The sequence below is a fragment of the Carcharodon carcharias genome, chromosome 13 (assembly GCF_017639515.1).
Source record: "Carcharodon carcharias isolate sCarCar2 chromosome 13, sCarCar2.pri, whole genome shotgun sequence".
Lineage (NCBI taxonomy): Eukaryota > Metazoa > Chordata > Chondrichthyes > Lamniformes > Lamnidae > Carcharodon > Carcharodon carcharias.
In genome coordinates this window covers 71,091,376-71,113,472 of record NC_054479.1, presented here as the reverse complement: position 1 = coordinate 71,113,472, position 22,097 = coordinate 71,091,376, and the positions used below count along the sequence as shown (strand labels likewise).

Below are 22,097 nucleotides of genomic sequence, written 5' to 3'. Positions count from 1 at the left end.
TTGATGATCCTTCCATTACTTTACTGATGATTGAGAGTAAATTTATGGGGCGGTAATTTATGGGTTGGATTTGTCCTGCATTGTGTGTACAGAACATACCTGGGCAATTTTCCACATACCAAGGTAGATGTCAGTGTTGTAGCTGTACTGGAACAGCTTGGCTAGAGGCATGGCAAGTTCTGGAGCACGTCTTCAGTACTATTGCCGGAATATTGTCAGGGTCCATATCCTTTGCCGTATCCAGTGCCTTCAGCCGTTTCTTGATATCGCGTGGAGTGAATCAAATTGGCTGAAGACTGGCATCTGTGATGCTCGGGGCTTCCGGAGGAGGCAGAGATGGATCATCCATTCAATATCTCAATTGGGCAGGCAGTGTGGCAGATGAAAGACAATGGCGGGGATGATGATGTAGAGTTACACACACACACAGAAGCAGTGGGGGAGGGGGGATGAAGATGTAGAGTTATACACATGTAGAAGCAGATTCCAGTGGGGGAGGGGGATGATGATGTAGAGTTATACACATGTAGAAGCAGATTCCAGTGGGGGAGGGGGAATGATGATGTATAGTTACACACACATAGAAGCAGATTTTAGTGGGGGAGGGGGGATGATGATGTAGAGTTACACACACACAGAAGCAGTGGGGGAGGGGGGGATGATGATGTAGAGTTACACACACACAAGCAGATTTCAGTGGGGGAGGGGGGATGATGATGTAGAGTTACAGACACAGAAGCAGATTTCAGTGGGCAGAACTTTCTGCTCCTTTTTATTTACCTTAGCAGGTTGGCTGGTCGGTGGGGAGGCAGTTGGAGGGGTGGTCATGGGGGGTGCAGGTGGAGGGGAAGTCCAGGGTTGGGTAGGGGACAATCAGTATTATCATTACCCAGAAATTAGAAGTGGTTTGAATCCTGCTAACTTTTCCTGGGTTACTATTCCTGTAATACAATCAGAACCATCCAAAGTTTCCAATTTAAATTGGATTTTTGAGGGTTCCAGTTGCAAGGTAATTGCCCATCAGAAGTTTAAACTTCCCAGGCAATTCCTGTGCAATCCTCACATGGAGACCTCCACAGGATCCGCCAGCGCATCTCCCACGTACAAACCCCCAGAGGTTGGAAGTTCAGGGCCATGCATGTCTTAGAGTAATGATGGCAGCATGCAAATGGATAATAGGAGACAGCCAACAATCAGTCCTTAGGGAACTCCAGACGAAGCAGAAAGCAGTGACGGTGATTTTCTGACAACACTTGATGATAAGAATGGGACCAGGTGGGCGACAGTGGAGCAGGTTGGTGTGGTCAACCATAACAACGGCTGCAGACAGGTCTGCAGGATCAGGAGGGATAGTTAACCATGGTCAAAATCAGAGAATGTCATTTTTAACTTTGATTTGAATGGTTTCAAGGTTGTGGGAACCCCCTACCGCCCACAGTCCATCATTCATTTGCACAACTTCCACGCACCTATTCCAGAACACACCCTGCCACAAACCTTGCACTCATTAGCAGGGGACTCTGGCAGAGACAGGCAATACACCAAAACATTATTGAAAAATCTGCAGCACCCCACCGCAGTGTAAATAAACCATTCGTCAGTGGGGGAGATGTTATCAGTGTCTAATCACCTCAGTAAGTTACAAAGCAACGCCCTAATCAGGGGCAGTAAATTAATTGATCGGAATCAGCCCCTGCGGGTGAGCTGAGACACACCAATCCAATAGACAGAATGCAAGAGAGTCAGGAGTGATGAGTGCTTAACATTTGAACATGGGGAACAAATTGAATAGAGTGTGACCTGGTACTGTCTAATCTACCAGCTTGCTGTATGACACGCAAGAGCTTCAGCAATACAGGATCCATAACCCAAAAATGGCAGTGATTTTTAATTACAATCAGTTAGAAGATTGTCCACTCAAGTCAGGTTTTAGCAGTGAGCTGGGACTAACAGGGTAGAAACTACTACAAACGCTTCACATGTACCAATACCTAACACTCTAGTACTGAATCCTCTGTCATCTGAATTCAACAAAATTCTGGAATTAAAAGTCTAATGATGACCATGAAACCACTGTCGACTGTCAGAAAAACCTATCTGGTTCACTAATGTCCTTTAGGAAAGGAAACTTGCTGTCCTTACCTGGTCTGGCCTATATGTGACTCCGGACCCACAGTAATATGGCTGACTCTTAACTGCTCTCTGGAATAGCCTAGCAAGGCATTCAGTTGTATCAAACCACTACAAAGTCTCAAAGCAATGGAGCTGTACAGACCACCCTGTGTCGACCTAGGCACCGGAAACGACAATGGCAAACCCAGCCCTGTTGACCCTGCAAAGTCCTCCTTAATAACATCTGGGGGCTTGTGCCAAAATTGGAGGAGCTCTCCCACAGACTAGTCAAGCAACAGCCTGACAGTCATCCTCACGGAATCATATCTTAAAGATAATGTCCCAGACTCCACCATCACCATCTCTGGGTATGTCCCGTCCCACCAACAGGACAGACCCAGCAGAGATGGCGGCACAGTGGTATACAGCCAGGACGGAGTTGCCCTGGGAGTCCTCAACATCAACCCTGCACCCCATGAAGTCTCGTGGCATCAGGTCAAACATAAGCAAGGAACTCTCCTCCTGATTACCTCATACTGTCCCCCATCACTGATGAGGCACACTCCTCCATGTTGAAAAGGAAGCGCTGAGGGTGGCAAGGGTGCAGAATGTACTCTGGGTGGGGGACTTTAATGTCCATCACCAAGAGTGGCTTGGTAGCACCACTACTGACCGAGCTGGCCAAGTCCTAAATGACACAGCTGCTAGACTGGGTCTGCAGCAGGCAGTGGGAAAACTAACAAGAGGGAAAAACATACTTACCTCATCCTCGCCAACCTGCCTGCTAGAAATGCATCTGTCCATGACAGTATTTAGAGCTCTGAGGAAGGGTCATACAGTCTTGAAATGTTAACTCTTTCTCTCTCCACAGCTGCTGTCGACTGTTTTTCTCTTCACAGATGCTGTTAGACCTGAGTTTTTCCAGTGTTTTCTGTTTTTATACCTAAAAATGAAGTGTGAACCTGGTGAAGCTACACCACAAGTACCGAGTGGATGATCCATGTCGGCCTCCTGCAGAGCTCCCCAGCATCACAGATGCCAGTCTCCAGCCAATTCAATTCACTCCACGTGATATCAGGAAACAGCTGAAGGCATTGGATACAAGTAAGGCTATGGGCCCTGACAATATTCTGGCAATAATACTGGAGACTTGTGCTCCAGAACTTGCCATGCCCCTAGCCAAGCTGTTCCAGTACAGCTATAACACTGGTATCTACCCACCAATGTGGAAAATTGCCCAGGTATGTCCCGCACACAAAAAGCAGGACAAATCCAACTTGGCCAATTACTGTCCCATCAGTTTACCCTAGATCACCAGCAAATTGATGGAAGGGGTCATTGACAGTGTTATCAAGCAGCACTTGCTTAGCAATTACCTGCTCAATGACCCCTTTCATCACTTTGCTGGTGATCGAGGGTAGACTGATGGGACGGTAATTGACCAGTTTGGATTTGTCCTGCTTTTTGTGTACAGGACATACCTAGACAATTCTGCCAGGGCCACTTGGTTCCTGACTTCATTACAGTCTTGGTTCAAACATGTACAAAAGAGTTGAGCTCCAGAGGTGAGGTGAGACTGACTGCCCTTGACATCAAGGCCACATTTGACAGTGTGTGGCATCAAGGAGCCCTAGCAAACCTGGAGTCAATGAGAATCGGGGGGGAAACTCTCCGCTGGTTGGAGTCATACCTAGCACAAAGGAAAATGGTTGTGGTTGTTGGAGGTCAGTCATCTCAGCTCCAGGGCATCACTGCAGGAGCTTCTCGGCTGTAGTGGAAACAGGGTAGTGTCCTCAGCCCAACCACCTTCAGCTGCTTCATCAATGACCTTCCTTCCATCATAAGGTCAGCACTATTTGCGACTCCTTAAATACTGAAGCAGTCCATGTCCAAATGCAGCAAAATCTGGACAAGGCTTGGGTTGACAAGTGGCAAATAACATTCACGCCACTCAAGTGCCAGGCAATGACATCTCCAACAAGAGCGAATCTAACTATCACCCCTTGACATTCAGTGGCATTACCATCGCTGAATCCCCCACTATCAACATCCTGGGGGTTACCATTGACCAGAAACCAAACTGGATTAGCCATATAAATATTGTGGCAGGTCAAAGGCTAGGAATCCTGCAGTGAGTAACTCACCTCCTGACTCCCCAAAGTCTGATGATCATCTAGAAGGCAGAAGTCAGGAGTGTGATGGAATACTCCCCACTTGCCTGGATGAGTGTGGCTTCAACAACACTGAAGAAGTTTGACACCATCTAGAACAAAATAGCCCGCTAATTGGCACATCCACAAACATTCACTCCCTTCACAGTAGCAGCAGTGTGTACCATCTGCAAGGTGCACTGCCAGGACTCACCAAGGCTCCACAGCACCTTCCAAACTCATAACCACTATTATCTAGAAGGATGAGGGCAGTAGATGCATGGGAACACCACCACCTGGAAGTTCCCCTCCAAGTCACTCACCATTCTGACTTGGAAATATATCACTGTTCCTTCACTGTCGCTGGGTCAAAATCCTGGAACTCCCTTCCTAACAGCATTGTGGGTGTATCAACGCCATTTGGACTGCAGCGGTTCAAGAAGCCAGCTCACCACCATCTCCTCATGGGCAATTAGAGATGGGAAATAAATGCTGGCTTAGCCAGCATTAGCCATCCCTTGAGCAAATAAAAAAATACCTTTAAAACAATAAGCAGCTGAATTTAGGACAAAGATTTCAGTTCTAGTTAGCAGCAGAGAATTCCTGCTTTCTACTTAAATGCTGACTTGATAATGAAATAAAAACAGAAAATGCTGGAAATACTCAGCAGGTATGACAGCATCTGTGGTGAGAGTAACAGAGTTAATGTTTCAGCTCGATGACCTTATCAGAACTGAAAAGTTAACTGTTCTCACAGATGCTGCCAGACCTGCTGAATATTTCCAGCATTTTCTATTTGCATTTCAGCTTTGCAGTATCTGCAGTATTTTGCTTTCATTTTAGCTGATAAATGAGATTGTTGTCACAGAAGTGGCAGGATTCAAAGTTGTACATTCCTGCAATGTTAACAACCATTATTCCAGGCAAACAGATGAGATTTTTTTTTGTTGAAGGAAATTTAAGCTGCCTTGCTTTTCCTAAAAGTTGTGCACATCCCATTTCTCTGCAGCTGCCATTACTGCACATCTGTAGAACACAAACCATCAGCCAGAAATTGCAAAACTGGCATCTACATAACAGCAAAATACTACAGATGCTGGAAATCTGAAATAAAAACAAAATGCTGGAAAAACTCAGCAGGTCATGCAGCATTTGTGGAGAGAGAAACAGAGTTAACATTTTGAGTCCATATGACTTCTTCAGAGCTAAACAAAAGTAGAAATGGGATGAATTTTATACTGTTTAAGAGGGGGTGGAGCAAAATAGGTCAGGAATAGATGGGAGCTCAGGAAAGATTGACAAAGGTGCCATAGACACAGACAAAGGGGCCATGGACACAGATAAAGGGAGTGTTAATGGTAACATTAAAGATTAAAGAATGTGCTGATAGTAGGATAAAGGTAAGATAGCAGGAAGTGTTAATAGCATTTATAGAACCCCTCTAACATAGAACAATGTCCACTGGCACCTCACAGGAATACAATCAGACTAAAATGTGACACCCTGGCAAAGGAGGAGATATTAGAGTAAAAGCTCAGACCAAGTAGTAGTTAAGGAGTGCCCTAAAGGAGGTAGTGGCGCTTAGGGTGGAAATTCGAATGCTTAAGATTCATGAGCCATCCCCCCCACCGTCGCCTAATAAGGGGCTCCCCAAGCACCCCCTTCCCTCCCCAGGACTTCACTGAAGCCCATTATAATTAAATATTGTCCAAGAAAAAACTGTTGAGAAATCAGGTCTGGAATACTTATCAAATCACCTTTTAATTGGACCCTATGATATTCAAATAATCCTTATTATAAACACACTGAAAACATTGATCAGTACACCATGAACAAAAAGGAGAAATGAGTGAGCTGTGTCAATACCCTGGGGTATGTAGCCCAAAACCTCTGGCAGAATTTAATTACCGAGTGAGTTAGTGATGGGCACCAAACAAATAAACACTTCAGAGTTCCTGATTGGGTTTGGAGATACAGGACCAGCCAATCGGAGCACTGCCTTTTGCAAATCCAAAATTAGACAAGGTTTGACTGGTGTCCCAGGGGGTGGGTTGAGTTATGGTCAGGGTCCCTGGGATGGGGACGGGAATAACAGCTGCAGTTTCTTGTGGGGGAGGTGAATTAAGTCTGGGGTCTCAGCGGGGGGAAGGTGCAGGGGGAGTTACAGCTGCCATCCCTGAGGGGTGGCAGTGGGTGCGAGCGAGGTAGAGCCAGGGTTTGGAGCTGTGATTCTGATTTTTTAGGTGCCACGAGCTTATGAGGCACAGAATTTTTTTCAAAATGATTGTGATTTTCTAAGCGGATTGGTTGGAATATAGTTCTCTCTATAAAGCTAAAGGAAATTCTTTGTTAAGCAATCATTTTTTCTTTTAAAAAAAAAGCTTCCAGACACACAGTTTGCCATTTACCAGTTTATGTGTAGAATCCTGTTTGATAGGCAGGTGAATGGAAATCCCAGTGCTAGCTCTGGTGGAATCAATCAGAAAAATCCTTCACTCATCCGTCAGGACAGACTGCGAGGCCAAGCTGCACGCTGCCCTGCAGTTAGAGCTAAACTCAGCATGGGATTATTAACCGCCAGCCCAGGGCTGGCCCTGGAGCCTGTCACCTTGCGAAAGGGAGGGCAACTCCGGGGCTTTCTAGATGCCCAGTTCTCATTTCAACCTGCCCACGGCCTCAGCCAGACCTGTACAGGTTGCTGAGCCTGGTGACCCAGTGAAAGAGCAGACTAACCCTGAGGGCACCCGGGCAAAGCCAACTGCGAAACAAGACAGCAACCAACAGAACACCGTATTCCTTACTGTCCTCAATTTAAGAGAATTTGTGCGCACCAGTTCCTCACCTTGTGCCCCTAAAATAAAAACCAAACAGCAGCACCATCTTTGGCGGGCGAAGCCAAAGCATTTACCAGAATTAAAGCTCTCCTTAGTTCTATTGTAAAGCCTGAACATGGAAATAATCAGCTTTGACTCTGGCATTTTAAAACCAGTCAAATTCCAAGTTGTTTGTAAGCAGCAATCTGAGGGGGCAATGAAAACCAAATGTGATAACTGGGTGTGGGCAGTTTGCCTGGGCTGGATCCAGTTACTTTTCTCCATGACATGATCTTCCAGTGAAATTCACCAGCATGTTTCAAGTAGAAGGAAATGAGTCATACAAAGGTTCTGTCCAATCAGTGACCATCATTAGGAGAGTGGGGGAGGGAAAAGGCCTTGGGTGCCAAGCAGCGATGGAACTGACACGCATTGTGCAAAGTGAGGAATGCATTGCAACACCACCATCTTATATCCTTAGGTAGTAGGTGTTTGAACTGGAGTCAGGCTCGTACTCTGTGATACGGTAATCAGCTGTCTTTATAAACAAACAGAATATCTTCATCTGTCCCATAACTCATGCGAGCTTCATTGAAGTTACTTACAGTTGTGCAGCAGACTCCTGCAGAACAGAAACAAAGCAAATATCAATCAACACTCAACTCAAAAACTGCCACCATTTTTTACTTCTTATTTCTCAGAGGCTCTGGACACAATCAGACAGACTACAGCCCTGTTCATAATTCACCCAAGTGTGAACTCACTATTCCAACACCAAGATGCCTTGGCCAAGACAAATCCTACCTTCAGCTAATGTGACACACACATTTCCCCCTCCCCTAGCTCAGGGTGCTGCAGGCAATTACAACCCAAGGAAAATAAGCAACACTCAAAAGGATAAGTAGAAAAGACACCAAAATAAAAAGGTTCAAAACTCAGGGGAGAGGGTAAGGGGGTGCGGGGTGACACAGGCATTGAATTACAGGTTAAAAAGAGGCATGCAAGCAAGCAACAGAGTTCAAGAGAGGAAAATAGCTGAACATTCAACACCTTCTTCCAGTATCGCAACAGTTAAAGACTCATTGAGAAAGTAAAAACTGAAAAGTAATGTGATGGCAAAGTAAATGATTTCACTAGAAATATTTAGAGAAGGGAACAACAGTCTTAGTGTCCATTTTCTGTAAAATATCCAGCATCTGGTGATAAGCACCCGCCTCTCTCAGGTGTAAGAGATTCTGTGGCATTATTCAAAGAGAATTCTCCCAGTGTCCAGACCAATAGTTACCGCAGCCAGCATCACTGAGATACAGCTTCCTCTACACAACCAACACTTTCAGGGCAGCTACACAGCTCAGGCTTAGTTACACAGTAAAGTTCCAACTATTGACTAAAGTACTTAATTCTCTGTAGAACACTTTGGGACTTCCTGAGGCTGTAAAAGATGCTCTATAATCTCAAGTTCTTCTCACATTTGTGCCCTTTATGCCCTTGTTCAAAAAAGGTTTTAAGGATAAGCCCAGCAATTACAGACCAGTCAGTTTAACTTCAGTGGTGGGCAAGATTCTAGAAACAATATTCAGGATAGAATTAGTAGTCACGTGGAAAAATATGGGTTGATATGGAAGAGCCAGCATGGATTTCTAAAGGGGAAATCATGATTAACTAATTTGCTGGAGTTTTTTGAAGAGGTAACAGGAAAGATCGATGAGGGTAATGCTGTTGATGTGGTGTACATAGACTTTCAAAAGGCATTTGATACAGTGCCACACAACAGACTTGTGAGAAAAGTTATTGTTCATGGAATAAAAGGGACAGTAGCAACATGGATACAAAATTGGCTGAAAAATAGGAAGCAGACAGTAATGGTCAATGGATATTTTTCAGGCTTGAGGAAGGTTTGTAGTGGAGTTCCCCAGGGGTCAGTATTGAGACCCTTGCTTGTCCTGATATATATTAATGATCTAAATCTTGGTGTGCAGGGGACAATTTCAAAGTTTGCGGATGATACGAAGCTTGGGAGTGCTGTGAACTATGTGCAGGACGGTGTGGAACTTCACGAGGACATAGACAAGTTGGTGGAGTGGGCAGATAGGTGGCAGATGAAGTTCAATGCGGAGAAGTGAGGTAATGCATTTTGGTAGGAAGAATATGGACAGACAATATAAAATAAGGGGCGAAATTTTGAAGGGGGTGCAGGAGCAGAAAGACCTGGGTGTATATATGCATAGATCATTGAAGGTGGCAGGACAGGTGGAGAGAGCAGTTAATAAAGCATATAGCATCCTGGGCTTTATTAATAGGGGCATAGAATACAAGAGCAAGGAGGATATGCTGAATTTATGTAAGACACTTGTTAGACCTCAGCTGGAGTTTTGGGTACAAATCAGGGTGCCATGTTATAGGAAGGATGTGAACACACTGGAGAGAGTGCAGAAGAGGTTTACAAGAATGGTTCCAGCGATGAGAAACTTCAGCTATGAGGATAGATTGGAAAGGTGGTACTATTCTACTTGGAGAGAAGGCTGCTAAGAGGAGATTTGATAGAGATGTTCAAAATCATGATGGGGCTGGACAGAGTAGATAGGAAGAAGCTGCTCCCTCTCATAAAAGGATCAAGAACGAGAGGGCACAGATTTAAAGTGATTTGCAAAAGAAGCAAATGTGACATGAGAAAAAACTTCTTCACGCAATGAGCAGTTCAGGTTTGGAATGCACTACCTGGAAGTGTGGTGGAGGCAGGATCAATCGAGGCATTCAAGGGAGCATTGGATGATTATTTGAATAGAAACAATGTGCGGGGAAAAGGCAGGGCAATGGCACTAGGTCATAATGCTCATTTGGAGAGCCAGTGCAGACATGATGGGCCGAATGGCCTCCTTCTATGCTGTTAAATTCTGTGATTTCTGACCTGGTCAGTGAGAGGGATTAAGAAGTGGCCTGAGCCAGGTGGAATATTGAAAATAGGAGCAGGAGTAGCCATACAGCCACCTGAGCCCAATCCACCTTCAAAAACAACATGGCTGAGCATCTACATCAACTCCAACTTTCCCACTTTATCCCAAAATTCCTCAATTCCGTTAATATTTCAAACAACCTAGTAATCACCATCTTGAATATACCATCTTGATCAAGTGAGCATCCACAGCTCTTGCAGATAGAAAATCCCAAAATCCAGGCTGAGTGAAGAAAACTCTCATCTCAGTCCTCAATGGGTGACCCCCCTATTCTCAGACTATGAGCCCTGGTTCTAGACCCTCCAGCCAGGGGAAAACAGCCTCTCAGCATTGACCCCGTCAGTCCACTCAATTTTATGTTTCTATGAGATCACTTCTCATCCTAACTTCCAGAGTATTGGCCCATTCAACTCAATCTCACATAGTGCAACACTCTCTTCCCAGGAATTAATCTAGTGAACATTCATTGAACCCCCTCGAGAGAAAGCATATGTTTCCTTAGATACAGACTCCAAAACCATACACCATACTCCAGGTGTGGCATGAGCAAAGCCCTAGTGCAATTGCAGCACGATGTCCGTGCTGTTATACTCCAACCCTTAGCAATAAATGCCAACATACCATTTAACTTGCTGATTGCTTGCTGTACCTGCATGCTAACTTCCTGTATTTTGTTTACAAGGACACGCAAAATTCTCGGAACACCAACATTTAATAGTTTCTCAACATCTAAAAAAAATTGTTTTTTCATTCTTCCTGCCAAAACGTTTCCCCATTTTCTACTCCATCTGCCACTTTCTAGCTCACTCACTCAACCTATCCATATCTGTTTGTAGCCTCTTGCATCCTCTTTACAGCTTACTTTCCCACCTAACCTTGCATTCGGATAAATTATACTTGGTCCCTCCACCTAAAGCATTAATACAGGTTGGAAATAGTTGAGGCCCCAGCAATGAACCTTGCCACATTCCACTGGTGAAGAAACTTCTCCTCATCTCAGTCCTAAATGAGTGACCCCTTAGCCTGTCAACCTGAAAATGATCCGGTTATCCCTACTCCTTATTCTCTGTCTGTTAGCCAATCCTCGATCCAGGTTAATATTTTACCCCCACCCCATCAGCCTTTATTTTGTGCAACAACCTTTCGCATGGCACCTTATTGATTGCCTTTTCGGAATCCAAGTACACTACATCTCCTTTATCTAACCTCCTAGCTACATCCTCAAAAACTCTGATTTGTCAAACACAATTTCCCTTTCAGAAACCATGATGGCACAGCCTAATCATATTATAATACTCTAAGTGCATTGTTACCACTTCCTAAATAATAGTATTTTTCAGATCACTGATGTCAGGCTAACTGGCCTGTTTTTCCACTCTCTCCCCTTTCTTGTACAGCAGAGTTAAATTGGCTACCTTTCAATCCACAGGGACCATTCTAAAATCTAGAGAATTATGGAAGGTCACAGCCAGTGCATCCACTATTTCTGCAGCCATCCGTTTCAAAATCCTAGGATGCAGACTATCCAGGCAAGGGATTTAGTTGGCCTTTAGTCCCATTAGTTTTTCCAGTTCATCTGTAATTAGCCATAGTCCACTAGGGACCATAGGCATCTCTTCTCTAGAGAGAGACATGGTTATAGCATGATGGGTACCACTCCACATTAAGCATGGCTGACCAGGAATTGCTCCCTCCCTTACAACCTGCTATAAGCATGTTGAAAGGATTGGCAGGTTATCAACCTATCTGGACATGTCCTGAACATTCTTTCCATGGTCAACAAGTCCTGAAGTAGGACTTAAACTGGAGCTTTTGTCTGAGAGGGCACCTCCTACTGAGGCACAAGACCTCCAATACTATTTCTTTGTTAACATTTTAATTGCCTCACTCGCATTAGACCCTTGGTTTCCCCCTTTGTTTTTTTTGTGTTTTCTGCTGTAAGACAGAGCACAATATTTGTTTATTTGTTTAATGTCTCTGTCATTTCCTCATTCCCTGTGATACTATCTCCTGCGTCTGCCTCCAAGAGGCCAACACTTATTTTAACTATTCTCCTTTTTACATACTTGAAGTTCTTACAATCTGTTTTAATACTTTCTTGCTGGTTTACTCTCAAATTCTATTTTCTCTCCATTTATCAAATTTTTGGTCATCCTTTGTTGGTTTCTAAAACTCTCCCAACCCTCAGGCTTACTATTGTTCTAATCTAATACTATACTCAACCTTGTTAGATAGATCTCTTTCCCCATGGAGTTATTTCTCAATAGAATGTATATTCATTAAGAATTGTAAAACATTTCTTTAAAGGTTCACCATTGCTAACCTATATATTAACTTCCCCATCTACCTCAGCCAACTCTCCTCCAATACCTATGTAATTGGCTTTAAGTTTAATACTCTAGTTTCGGGCTTATAGAATCTCACTCGAGAACTCAATGTGAAATTCTATATTATGACCACCCTTCTGCAGAGGTTTCCTTACCATGAGATTATTAACTAACCCTGTCTCTTTACACAAGGCAAAATCTATAACAATCTCTCTGTTGGTTGATTCCATGAATGCTGCTGAAGACTGGAGGGAACAGGGAATTGTGTGGGGCAACGGTGAGATTCCACAAGGCTGGTAGCAATGAGTGATTCATGGAGCTTCCTCCTCCCTCCCACAGTGGATTGCCGAGCTCTACTTACTGTCAGCATATGCCGGGTTGTTGTAGAAGATGCAGCCTGAGTTCCTGTTGTAGCCACACACCACAATAAAATGTCCCTGATAGTCGGGCTTCCTGCAGAAACATTTCTGTCCAATGGGCAGGAGGCAACAGAACTTGACTGGAGCTGAGCAGAGGTCGCAGACGAGCAGGACTGCATTCACCAAGACAATGACCACATGATCCTTGGCCAGGTGCTGCTGGATCTCCTGAATGGTGACAGACCTGTTCCAGGGACAAACAAAAATTGCCTCAGCCTCCAAGAAATAAATAGACATAGAGGCACAATCCTAGAGACACCAACAGATGGGGTTCCAAGGTTCAGCTTAAATGCCTCGCCTTACCCTGATCATCAGGACCCACTATAAAGTCTGCTAATTCTTGAGATACCCACCAGGTCCTCTGGATAACACCTTAAAAAGCTTGGATTCAAGTCATTGTTAACTTTGCTGGGAATGTGTGTGTGCTGGGGCAGTTACAACACTTACAGTCAATGAGGGTTCCCACTTGCTTTGGAACTTTGTCTACGGCCCACACTAGCCCTCCCCAGTATTTGCATCTCTTCAAAGGAAACCAATTGGGGAAAGTGACCATTTGGAGCCATGTTTAAGAGTCACTGGCTCACAAAAAGCAAGAAGTGGAAATGAAAATGGATAATCTAGACATGAGCAGGAACAGCTGAAAGTTCAGCAGATCACCACCCATGGCGTTGTTCAGCAGAGGGTAGAGGAAGTTTAAAGTACAAGAGGATATGGATGTGATGGAAAGCAAGTGTCTTATCAAACATGCATGCTGTACACAAAACATTTCATACATTATTAGGAATCTCCTGTGATATTGGCTCAATGTTACAAGCTTTATGATGCTGTGGTGAAATAAATGATGTGATTTGTGGGAATGGGTTGCTCGGTTTGTTCAGGTGCAAAAGATTTAAGAAGGTTGGAGAAACGGTAAGGAAAGGCTTGTGAATGATGGGGGCAGTTAGCAACTGTTACAGAGTGGGTCAGTGATGGAGGCAATAACGGAATAATGCATACATAATTCAATCAGCTGGGGTGCGGATTATGTATGTTGTGTTCATGTGTGGAATGAGTTAGTTATATTTTGGGCTGATGTGTAGAGATGATTGGGGACACAGACCTTAGGAGGAGGAAATGCCCTGGAAAAGGAAGCATAAAGAGTGGGAGAGATGAGAACAAAGAAAAATGGCACATAACAGGCTTTAGAAACAGAGACAGGAGTGAAAACCTCAAAGTCAATAGGCATCGAAAAAGCAGGAGCTTTCAAAGAACTAACAAGGGAGTAATTCAAGAGGGGGCAGAGGCTGAGGAAATCAGTACCTTGACTCTCTGAGACTGAATCTAAGCCTTAAGTATATTCAATGATGGAGCATCCACAACCCTCTGGGGTAGAGAATTCCAAAGGTTCACAACCCACCAAGTAAAGAAATTTCTCATCTCAGACCTAAATGATCGGCCCCTTATCCTGAGACTGTGCCCCCATGTTCTAGAGTCTCCAGCCAGGGGAAACAATGTGTCTATCCTGTCAAACCGTTTCAGAATCTTACATGCTTCAATAAGATCATCTCTCATTCTTCTCAACTCAAGACAGCATAGGCTACTTCTACTCAAACTCTCATTGGACAACCCTCTCATCTAGTCACTCCAGAGATCCTTCATTGCGCTCCCTCCAAAGCAAGTATATCCTTCCTTAGGTAAGGAATTCAAACTGCGCCTAGTACTCCATTTGTGGTTTCATTAACGTGCTGTACAATTGTAGCAAGATTTATTTATTCTTGTTCTCCAATCCCCTTGCAATAAAGGCTAACATGCCATATGCCTTCCCAATTGCTTGTTGCACCTGCATGCTAACTTTCTGTGTTTCTTGTATAAGGACACCCAAATCCCTCGGAACATCAATGATAGTATTCATGCAATAAGAGGTAGGAGACCAAGGGGTGGAGCTGAGACCATGTCACATGATGCTCTCCATCCAATGACCAGCGAGTATATTATAAAGAGTTACAGTCCCACCTTTGTGGGAGGCAGCAGGCCTGAATCACCCAAACAGGAACAGGAACAAGTGTGACAGGAAGTTAGCCTAGCAAAGAGTCTCTTGATATAAGATTGTTTGAATATTATGAACACTATCTTATTAAATACACACATACACACAAAACAATAACAGGTATCCAATTCAACATCATAATGTAACACACAGTTAACATAATGCACTTATTCCAAACAGGATAATGACCAGACATTGAAAATTGCATAACCCAGACATGTTGGAGCTGGCTAACAAGATAAATGCCTTTAGAAACCAGCCAGTGCATCCGACAGGGCTTTCTGCACACAGAATTGCCTGTCAGAGGTCAATCACAAGAAAACACTGGAATCATCAGCCAATTACAGGGAGTACTACGTAATAAGGGGGTCAATGTGTAACCAAGAGGCATCCGACAGGCTGCACTATAGTCTTACAGACTGTATATTTAATTGCCCTTATAATCCTATTTATTTAAATGGTTATTCATTTTTCCATCATGTTAAGTAAAGAAAATAAGAAATGATTAATTATCTGATATTTGAATAAACTGGTGTTTAATTGTGAAGCCTGAGAGTAAAGCTCCCGCTTCTGCTCAAATGCAAGCCTTTACTTCAACCAAACTCTCTACTCGCCACACTATCCATCCTTGAGGCTCTTCCGAGTGACATCAGCAATCTCTGAGGCTGTAAATAAACAGGTCTCGATTCCACCTCATTGCTCATGTGGCAGGTTAAAGTTACACACAGCACGCCAGCTCCCTACCTCTTTTCTACCTGAACACCATTTGCTTCTGCGCGAGCAAACAGCTGGTTTACCCGGTCCTCTTCAGTCTCGAAATGCTTCCGATAGAATGACTGAGGAAAGGAAAGAAGAGGACAGGTCATTTCTCTAAGAAAAATCAGATTCCAAACAGTCCCCACAAGATAACTGGACAGATACCCGAGGTGACACAGGTATATCTATATTAATATGTAAACATATTTGGAATTTCCAATCAACAAGTGTTACATATGTCAACATTTAGAATGGAAACTTATGAAAACAATTATAATGGGATTTTGCTTGTAAACATTGTATCACGGTTTTGTCAATGAACCAATCAAATCACTCAATTCATTTTGAAAAAAATAGTTCACCATTTCTCAGTCTGTGAAATTGCTAATGTCAAAACAATGTTTTAAACAAAATAATAATTAAATTGAATCCACTAATCTTTTTGTGTTTCTTAATGCTTTCCTTAAAGCTACAATTCACAGCAATGTCTCCCCACTTGTAAAATTCCCTCCATACAACTAATGCAACAACCGGAACCATCAGCTCGGCAGCCAACGGGAATAGTTTCTTTTTCAAATAAGAGGCTGAATTCTTAATATTTATTTCAACAAGTGATGGTATTTGTTTGAACATCGGAGTTGAGGTCAATGCCAGCTATGATTGTGTTTACTGGCGGAGCAGACTCAAGAGGTCTGTTCCTATTTCGTAGGTGCAATTATTAACTGTTGTTTGTTAGAAAATCCTCAGACACATGGCAGCAACACCACAAGCCATCACATGTTTTTAGGCTAGAAAAGAAAAGATTGTTAATTGAAAATGATTTTGTTTTTAATCACCTTTTTATTACTCTTGAAAACTCAATTAAACTACCCTGAAATTTTGGATATTTTTTTTAAAATTGAAATCTTAGAAACTGTGCTAACAACATTTTGAGCATATATATGAAGTGATTTCTCTTGTCTGTGGAAATCTATGTTACAACAGTGCAGTACTGAGGGAGTGCTGCACTGTCAGAGGTGCTGGCTTTCAGATGAGATATTAAACCTCTGGCAGACAGAAAAGATCTCGTGGCAGTATTCGAGGAAGAACAGGGAAGTTTTCCCAGTGTACGGACCATTGATTATTCTTCAATGAGCATCACTAAAATAGGTTATCTGGTCATTTATCTCATTGCTGCTGTGGGAGATTGCTCTGGTCATCTTTGCTGTCACGTTTCCTATATGGCAACAGTGACTACACTTAAAATATACTTCAGTAGCTGTAAAGCACAATATAGCACCCTGAGGTCATGAAAGGCGCTGTATAAATGCAAGTTCTTTCTGTTTTTATCCAGTTGCAGACAAGACAAAAATTAAGGGGTCAATGGATCAGTATGGAATTGGATCATTATCACCTGGATTCAGCATCATGAAGAACTTAACCAGACCACTGATTTCTTGCCACACAACAGACAGACACACACCAAGAAGTAGGTGACAGAGAAACACACAAACGACAATGTGAATAACAGAACTCATAGGTTCTACAGTGTTTACTGGCTTCTCATAGTTGTGATTAGGCTCTGTAAAGATCATTTCTCTAATAACTGTAATCAGACAAACAATTCCATTGCCAAAAAATCTTTCACCCAAGAGAAAAATGTGCAACCCCCAGCCACGGAAAAAATGGAGGTGAAGATAAGTTCCTAGACTAGGAATCAAAATAATTCAGTCATGTAGGAGAGTCTGAGTGAAGGTGTGTGGAATTTGCCCCATGGTTGAATGAAGAGTTTGACAAGGATTATCAAGCGAGGACTAACACAAACAAAGAATGACAGCACAGGTGTAATCTCCTTTGCAGTATTCGTGACAGTTTCAATTTTATAAATCGCGAAGAGAGAAGGAGAGAGACAAGGCTCCATTCATCACTCACACACCTCAATGTAATACTCCTGCAGCTGGTGGGTTTTGGTCAATCACATAAACATTGGTGTTAAATTAAGAAGTCCCCTGTAAATAAATTTAGGCTTATCAGTGCAATGCTGTAGATACTAATATCAAAAATAAGCAGGACATTTGGATCAAACAACGTGGCCTTAGGGAGGGAAAGCAAATTCATCCAATGATCTTGTTCCTGCCTGTGAACACCAAAGTTAAATCAGAAATAGGGTCTGTTTCAACACAGGATAATACCCCACCCAGCATATGTAAGCTCTGGCAAGATTGGATATTTGGGTGAGGTGCCAGGGCACTGCAGTACCAGTGAAACCTGCAAGAATCCGTACTAACTGGAGAAAGACAGACCCGTGTTTCAGCTTTCGCTTAATATTGTACTGTCAGCAACAGGGGACAGCGGGAAAGGATGAAAAATATGACAGTGTGAAGGGAACAATGGAATGTTAGAAGCAGCCATTACATTTAGTGCATGCGGTGAGAGTAACTGTTATATGAACATATGAAATAGGAGTAGACCATTAGGCCCCTCAAGACTGCTCCACCATTCAATAAGATCATGGCTGATCTGTTCACGTTTCGAATTCCACATTCCCATCTATCCCCAATCACCTGAGATTCCCTTGTCTAACAGGAATATATCTACCTCCACCTTAAAAATATTCAATGACCCCACCTCCACTGCCTTCTGAGGCAGTGTTCCAAAGTCACACAACGCTCAAAAAATTTCTCCTCACCCCTAAATGGACAACTCCTAATTTTAAAACAGTTCTCCCTAGTTCTGGACTCGCCCACAAGAGGAAACATCCTTTCCACATGCACCTTGTCAACGCCGTTCAGAATCTAGTACACTTCAATCAAATCACCCCTCACTCTTCCAAACTCCAGTGGAAACAAAAATAAAAACAAAAAAACTGCGGATGCTGGAAATCCAAAACAAAAACAGAATTACCTGGAAAAACTCAGCAGGTCTGGCAGCATCGGCGGAGAAGAAAAGAGTTGACGTTTCGAGTCCTCATGACCCTTCGACAGAACTTGAGTTCGAGTCCAGGAAAGAGCTGAAATATAAGCTGGTTTAAGGTGTGTGTGTGGGGGGCGGAGAGATAGAGAGACAGAGAGGTGGAGGGGGTTGGTGTGGTTGTAGGGACAAACAAGCAGTGATAGAAGCAGATCATCAAAAGATGTCAACGACAATAGTACAATAGAACACATAGGTGTTAAAGTTAAAGTTGGTGATATTATCTAAACGAATGTGCTAATTAAGAATGGATGGTAAGGCACTCAAGGTATAGCTCTAGTGGGTTTTTTTTTTAATAATGGAAATAGGTGGGAAAAGGAAAATCTTTATAATTTATTGGGAAAAAAAAAGAGAAGGGGGAAACAGAAAGGGGGTGGGGATGGGGGAGGGAGCTCACGACCTAAAGTTGTTGAATTCAATATTCAGTCCGGAAGGCTGTAAAGTCCCTAGTCGGAAGATGAGGTGTTGTTCCTCCAGTTTGCGTTGGGCTTCACTGGAACAATGCAGCAAGCCAAGGACAGACATGTGGGCAAGAGAGCAGGGTGGAATGTTAAAATGGCAAGCGACAGGGAGGTTTGGGTCATTCTTGCGGACAGACCGCAGGTGTTCTGCAAAGCGGTCGCCCAGCTTACGTTTGGTCTCTCCAATGTAGAGGAGACCACATTGGGAGCAACGAATGCAGTAGACTAAGTTGGGGGAAATGCAAGTGAAATGCTGCTTCACTTGAAAGGAGTGTTTGGGTCCTTGGACGGTGAGGAGAGAGGAAGTGAAGGGGCAGGTGTTGCATCTTTTGCGTGGGCATGGGGTTGTGCCATAGGAGGGGGTTGAGGAGTAGGGGGTGATGGAGGAGTGGACCAGGGTGTCCCGGAGGGAGCGATCCCTACGGAATGCTGATAAGGGGGGTGAAGGGAAGATGTGTTTGGTGGTGGCATCATGCTGGAGTTGGCAGAAATGGCGGAGGATGATCCTTTGAATGCGGAGGCTGGTGGGGTGATAAGTGAGGACAAGGGGGACCCTATCATGTTTCTGGGAGGGAGGAGAAGGAGTGAGGGCGGATGCGCGGGAGATGGGCCGGACACGGTTGAGGGCCCTGTCAACGACCGTGGGTGGAAAACCTCGGTTAAGGAAGAAGGAGGACATGTCAGAGGAACTGTTTTTGAATGTAGCATCATCGGAACAGATGCGACGGAGGCGAAGGAACTGAGAGAATGGGATGGAGTCCTTACAGGAAGTGGGGTGTGAGGAGCTGTAGTCGAGATAGCTGTGGGAGTCGGTGGGTTTGTAATGGATATTGGTGGACAGTCTATCACCAGAGATTGAGACAGAGAGGTCAAGGAAGGGAAGGGAAGTGTCAGAGATGGACCACGTGAAAATGATGGAGGGGTGGAGATTGGAAGCAAAATTAATAAATTTTTCCAAGTCCTGACGAGAGCATGAAGCGGCACCGAAATAATCATCGATGTACCGGAGAAAGAGTTGTGGAAGGGGGCCGGAGTAGGACTGCAACAAGGAATGTTCCACATACCCCATAAAGAGACAGGCATAGCTGGGGCCCATGCGGGTACCCATAGCCACACCTTTTATTTGGAGGAAGTGAGAGGAGTTGAAGGAGAAATTGTTCAGCGTGAGAACAAGTTCAGCCAGACGGAGGAGAGTAGTGGTGGATGGGGATTGTTCGGGCCTCCGTTCGAGGAAGAAGCTAAGGGCCCTCAGACCATCCTGGTGGGGGATGGAGGTGTAGAGGGATTGGACGTCCATGGTGAAGAGGAAGCGGTAGGGGCCAGGGAACTGGAAACTGTTGATGTGACGTAAGGTGTCAGAGGAATCACGGATGTAGGTGGGAAGGGACTGGACAAGGGGAGAGAGAAGGGAGTCAAGATAACGAGAAATGAGTTCTGTGGGGCAGGAGCAAGCTGAGACGATAGGTCTACCGGGGCAGTTCTGTTTGTGGATTTTGGGTAGGAGATAGAAGCGGGCCGTCTGAGGTTGGGCGACTATCAGGTTGGAAGCTGTGGGAGGGAGATCCCCAGAGGAGATGAGGTCAGTGACAAAAAAAAAACCCACTAGAGCTATACCTTGAGTGCCCTACCATCCATTCTTAATTAGCACATTCGTTTAGATAATATCGCCAACTTTAACTTTAACACCTATGTGTTCTATTGTACTATTGTCGTTGACATCTTTTGATGATCTGCTTCTATCACTGCTTGTTTGTCCCTACAACCACACCAACCCCCTCCACCTCTCTGTCTCTCTATCTCTCCGCCCCCCACACACACACCTTAAACCAGCTTATATTTCAGCTCTTTCCTGGACTCGAACTCAAGTTCTGTCGAAGGGTCATGAGGACTCGAAACGTCAACTCTTTTCTTCTCCGCCGATGCTGCCAGACCTGCTGAGTTTTTCCAGGTAATTCTGTTTTTGTTCCAGTGGAAACAAGCCTAGTCTACCCAACCTTTCCTCATAAGACAACCCATTCATTCCAGGTTTCAATCTAGTAAACCTCCTTTGAACCACGCCCAATGCATTTACATCCTTCCTTAAATGAGACCAAAACTGCACACACAGTATTTGAGGTGCTGTCTCACCAATGCCCTGTATAACTGAAGCATAACATCCTTAATTTTATGTTCAATTCCTCTCGTAATAAAGGATAGCAATCCATTAGTCTTCTTAATTATTTGCTGTACCTGCACACTAACTTTGTGACTCATGCACTAGAACGCTTAGATCCCTCTGCACCTTGAAAGGCTGTAGGTGTTCTCTGTTTCAGTAATACTCTGCCAAAATGAACAACTTCATATTTTCCCACATTAAATTCCATATGCCAGATTTTTGCCCACCCACTCAACCTATCTATATCCATCTGCAACCTCATGCCCTCTTCACAACATACTTTCCTATCCTTGTATCATCTTCAAATTTAGCTATCATGCCTTCACTCCCCTCATCTAAGTCATTGATGTGAATTGTAGAAAGTTGAGGCCCCAGTACAGACCCCTGTGGGACTCCACTCATCACATCCTGCCAATCAGAAAATCATTTATGCATAATTTGTTTTCTGCCACCCAACCAATCTTCTTTCCAGGCTAATATGTTACCCCCTCCACCAAGAGCTTTTAATTTTTCGCAATAGCCTTTGATGTGGCACCTTATCAAATGCCTTCTGGAAATCCAAGTACAGCACGTCTACAGGCTCCCCTTTATCCACAACATATGCTACTCCTTCAAAAGAACTCCAATAAATTGGTTAAACACGATTTCTCTTTCACAAAAACCATGCTGACTTTTCCCGATTACCTGAGTTTCTCTAAGTACCCAGCTATGACCTCCTTAATGATCGATTCTAACACCTTCCCCACGACAGGCATCAAGCTAACTAGCCTGTTTCCTGTTTTCTGCATCTCTCCCTTCTTGAATAGAGGCGTTATATTTGCTACTTTCCAATCTGATGGAAACTTTCCAGAATCTAGCAAATTTTGGAAATTTAACACCAGCGCATCATCTACCTCATTTGCCACCTCTTTTAACCCTAGGATGTAGTTCATCTGGACCCAGAGACTTGTCAGCCACAGCTCCAGCTGTTCATTC

At 43.9% G+C, this 22,097-nt stretch overlaps 1 protein-coding gene across 6 annotated transcripts in view; it reads right to left on the bottom strand.

The window, feature by feature from the left end:
• Positions 1 to 22,097, bottom strand: part of gucd1 (guanylyl cyclase domain containing 1) — a 75,773-nt gene that overhangs the window by 49,564 nt on the left and 4,112 nt on the right. For 4 of the 6 annotated variants that reach the window (XM_041203552.1, XM_041203551.1, XM_041203550.1 and 1 more), the window contains exons 4-5: positions 15,546 to 15,637; positions 12,718 to 12,959 (exon numbers count right to left, since the gene is read on the bottom strand). In XM_041203552.1, the coding sequence (XP_041059486.1) occupies positions 12,718 to 12,959; positions 15,546 to 15,637 (334 nt within the window). Of the gene's footprint in view, positions 1 to 6,004; positions 7,698 to 12,717; positions 12,960 to 15,545; positions 15,638 to 22,097 lie in introns of those variants that run through there. The other 2 variants (XM_041203555.1, XM_041203554.1) reach the window with 2 other exon arrangements.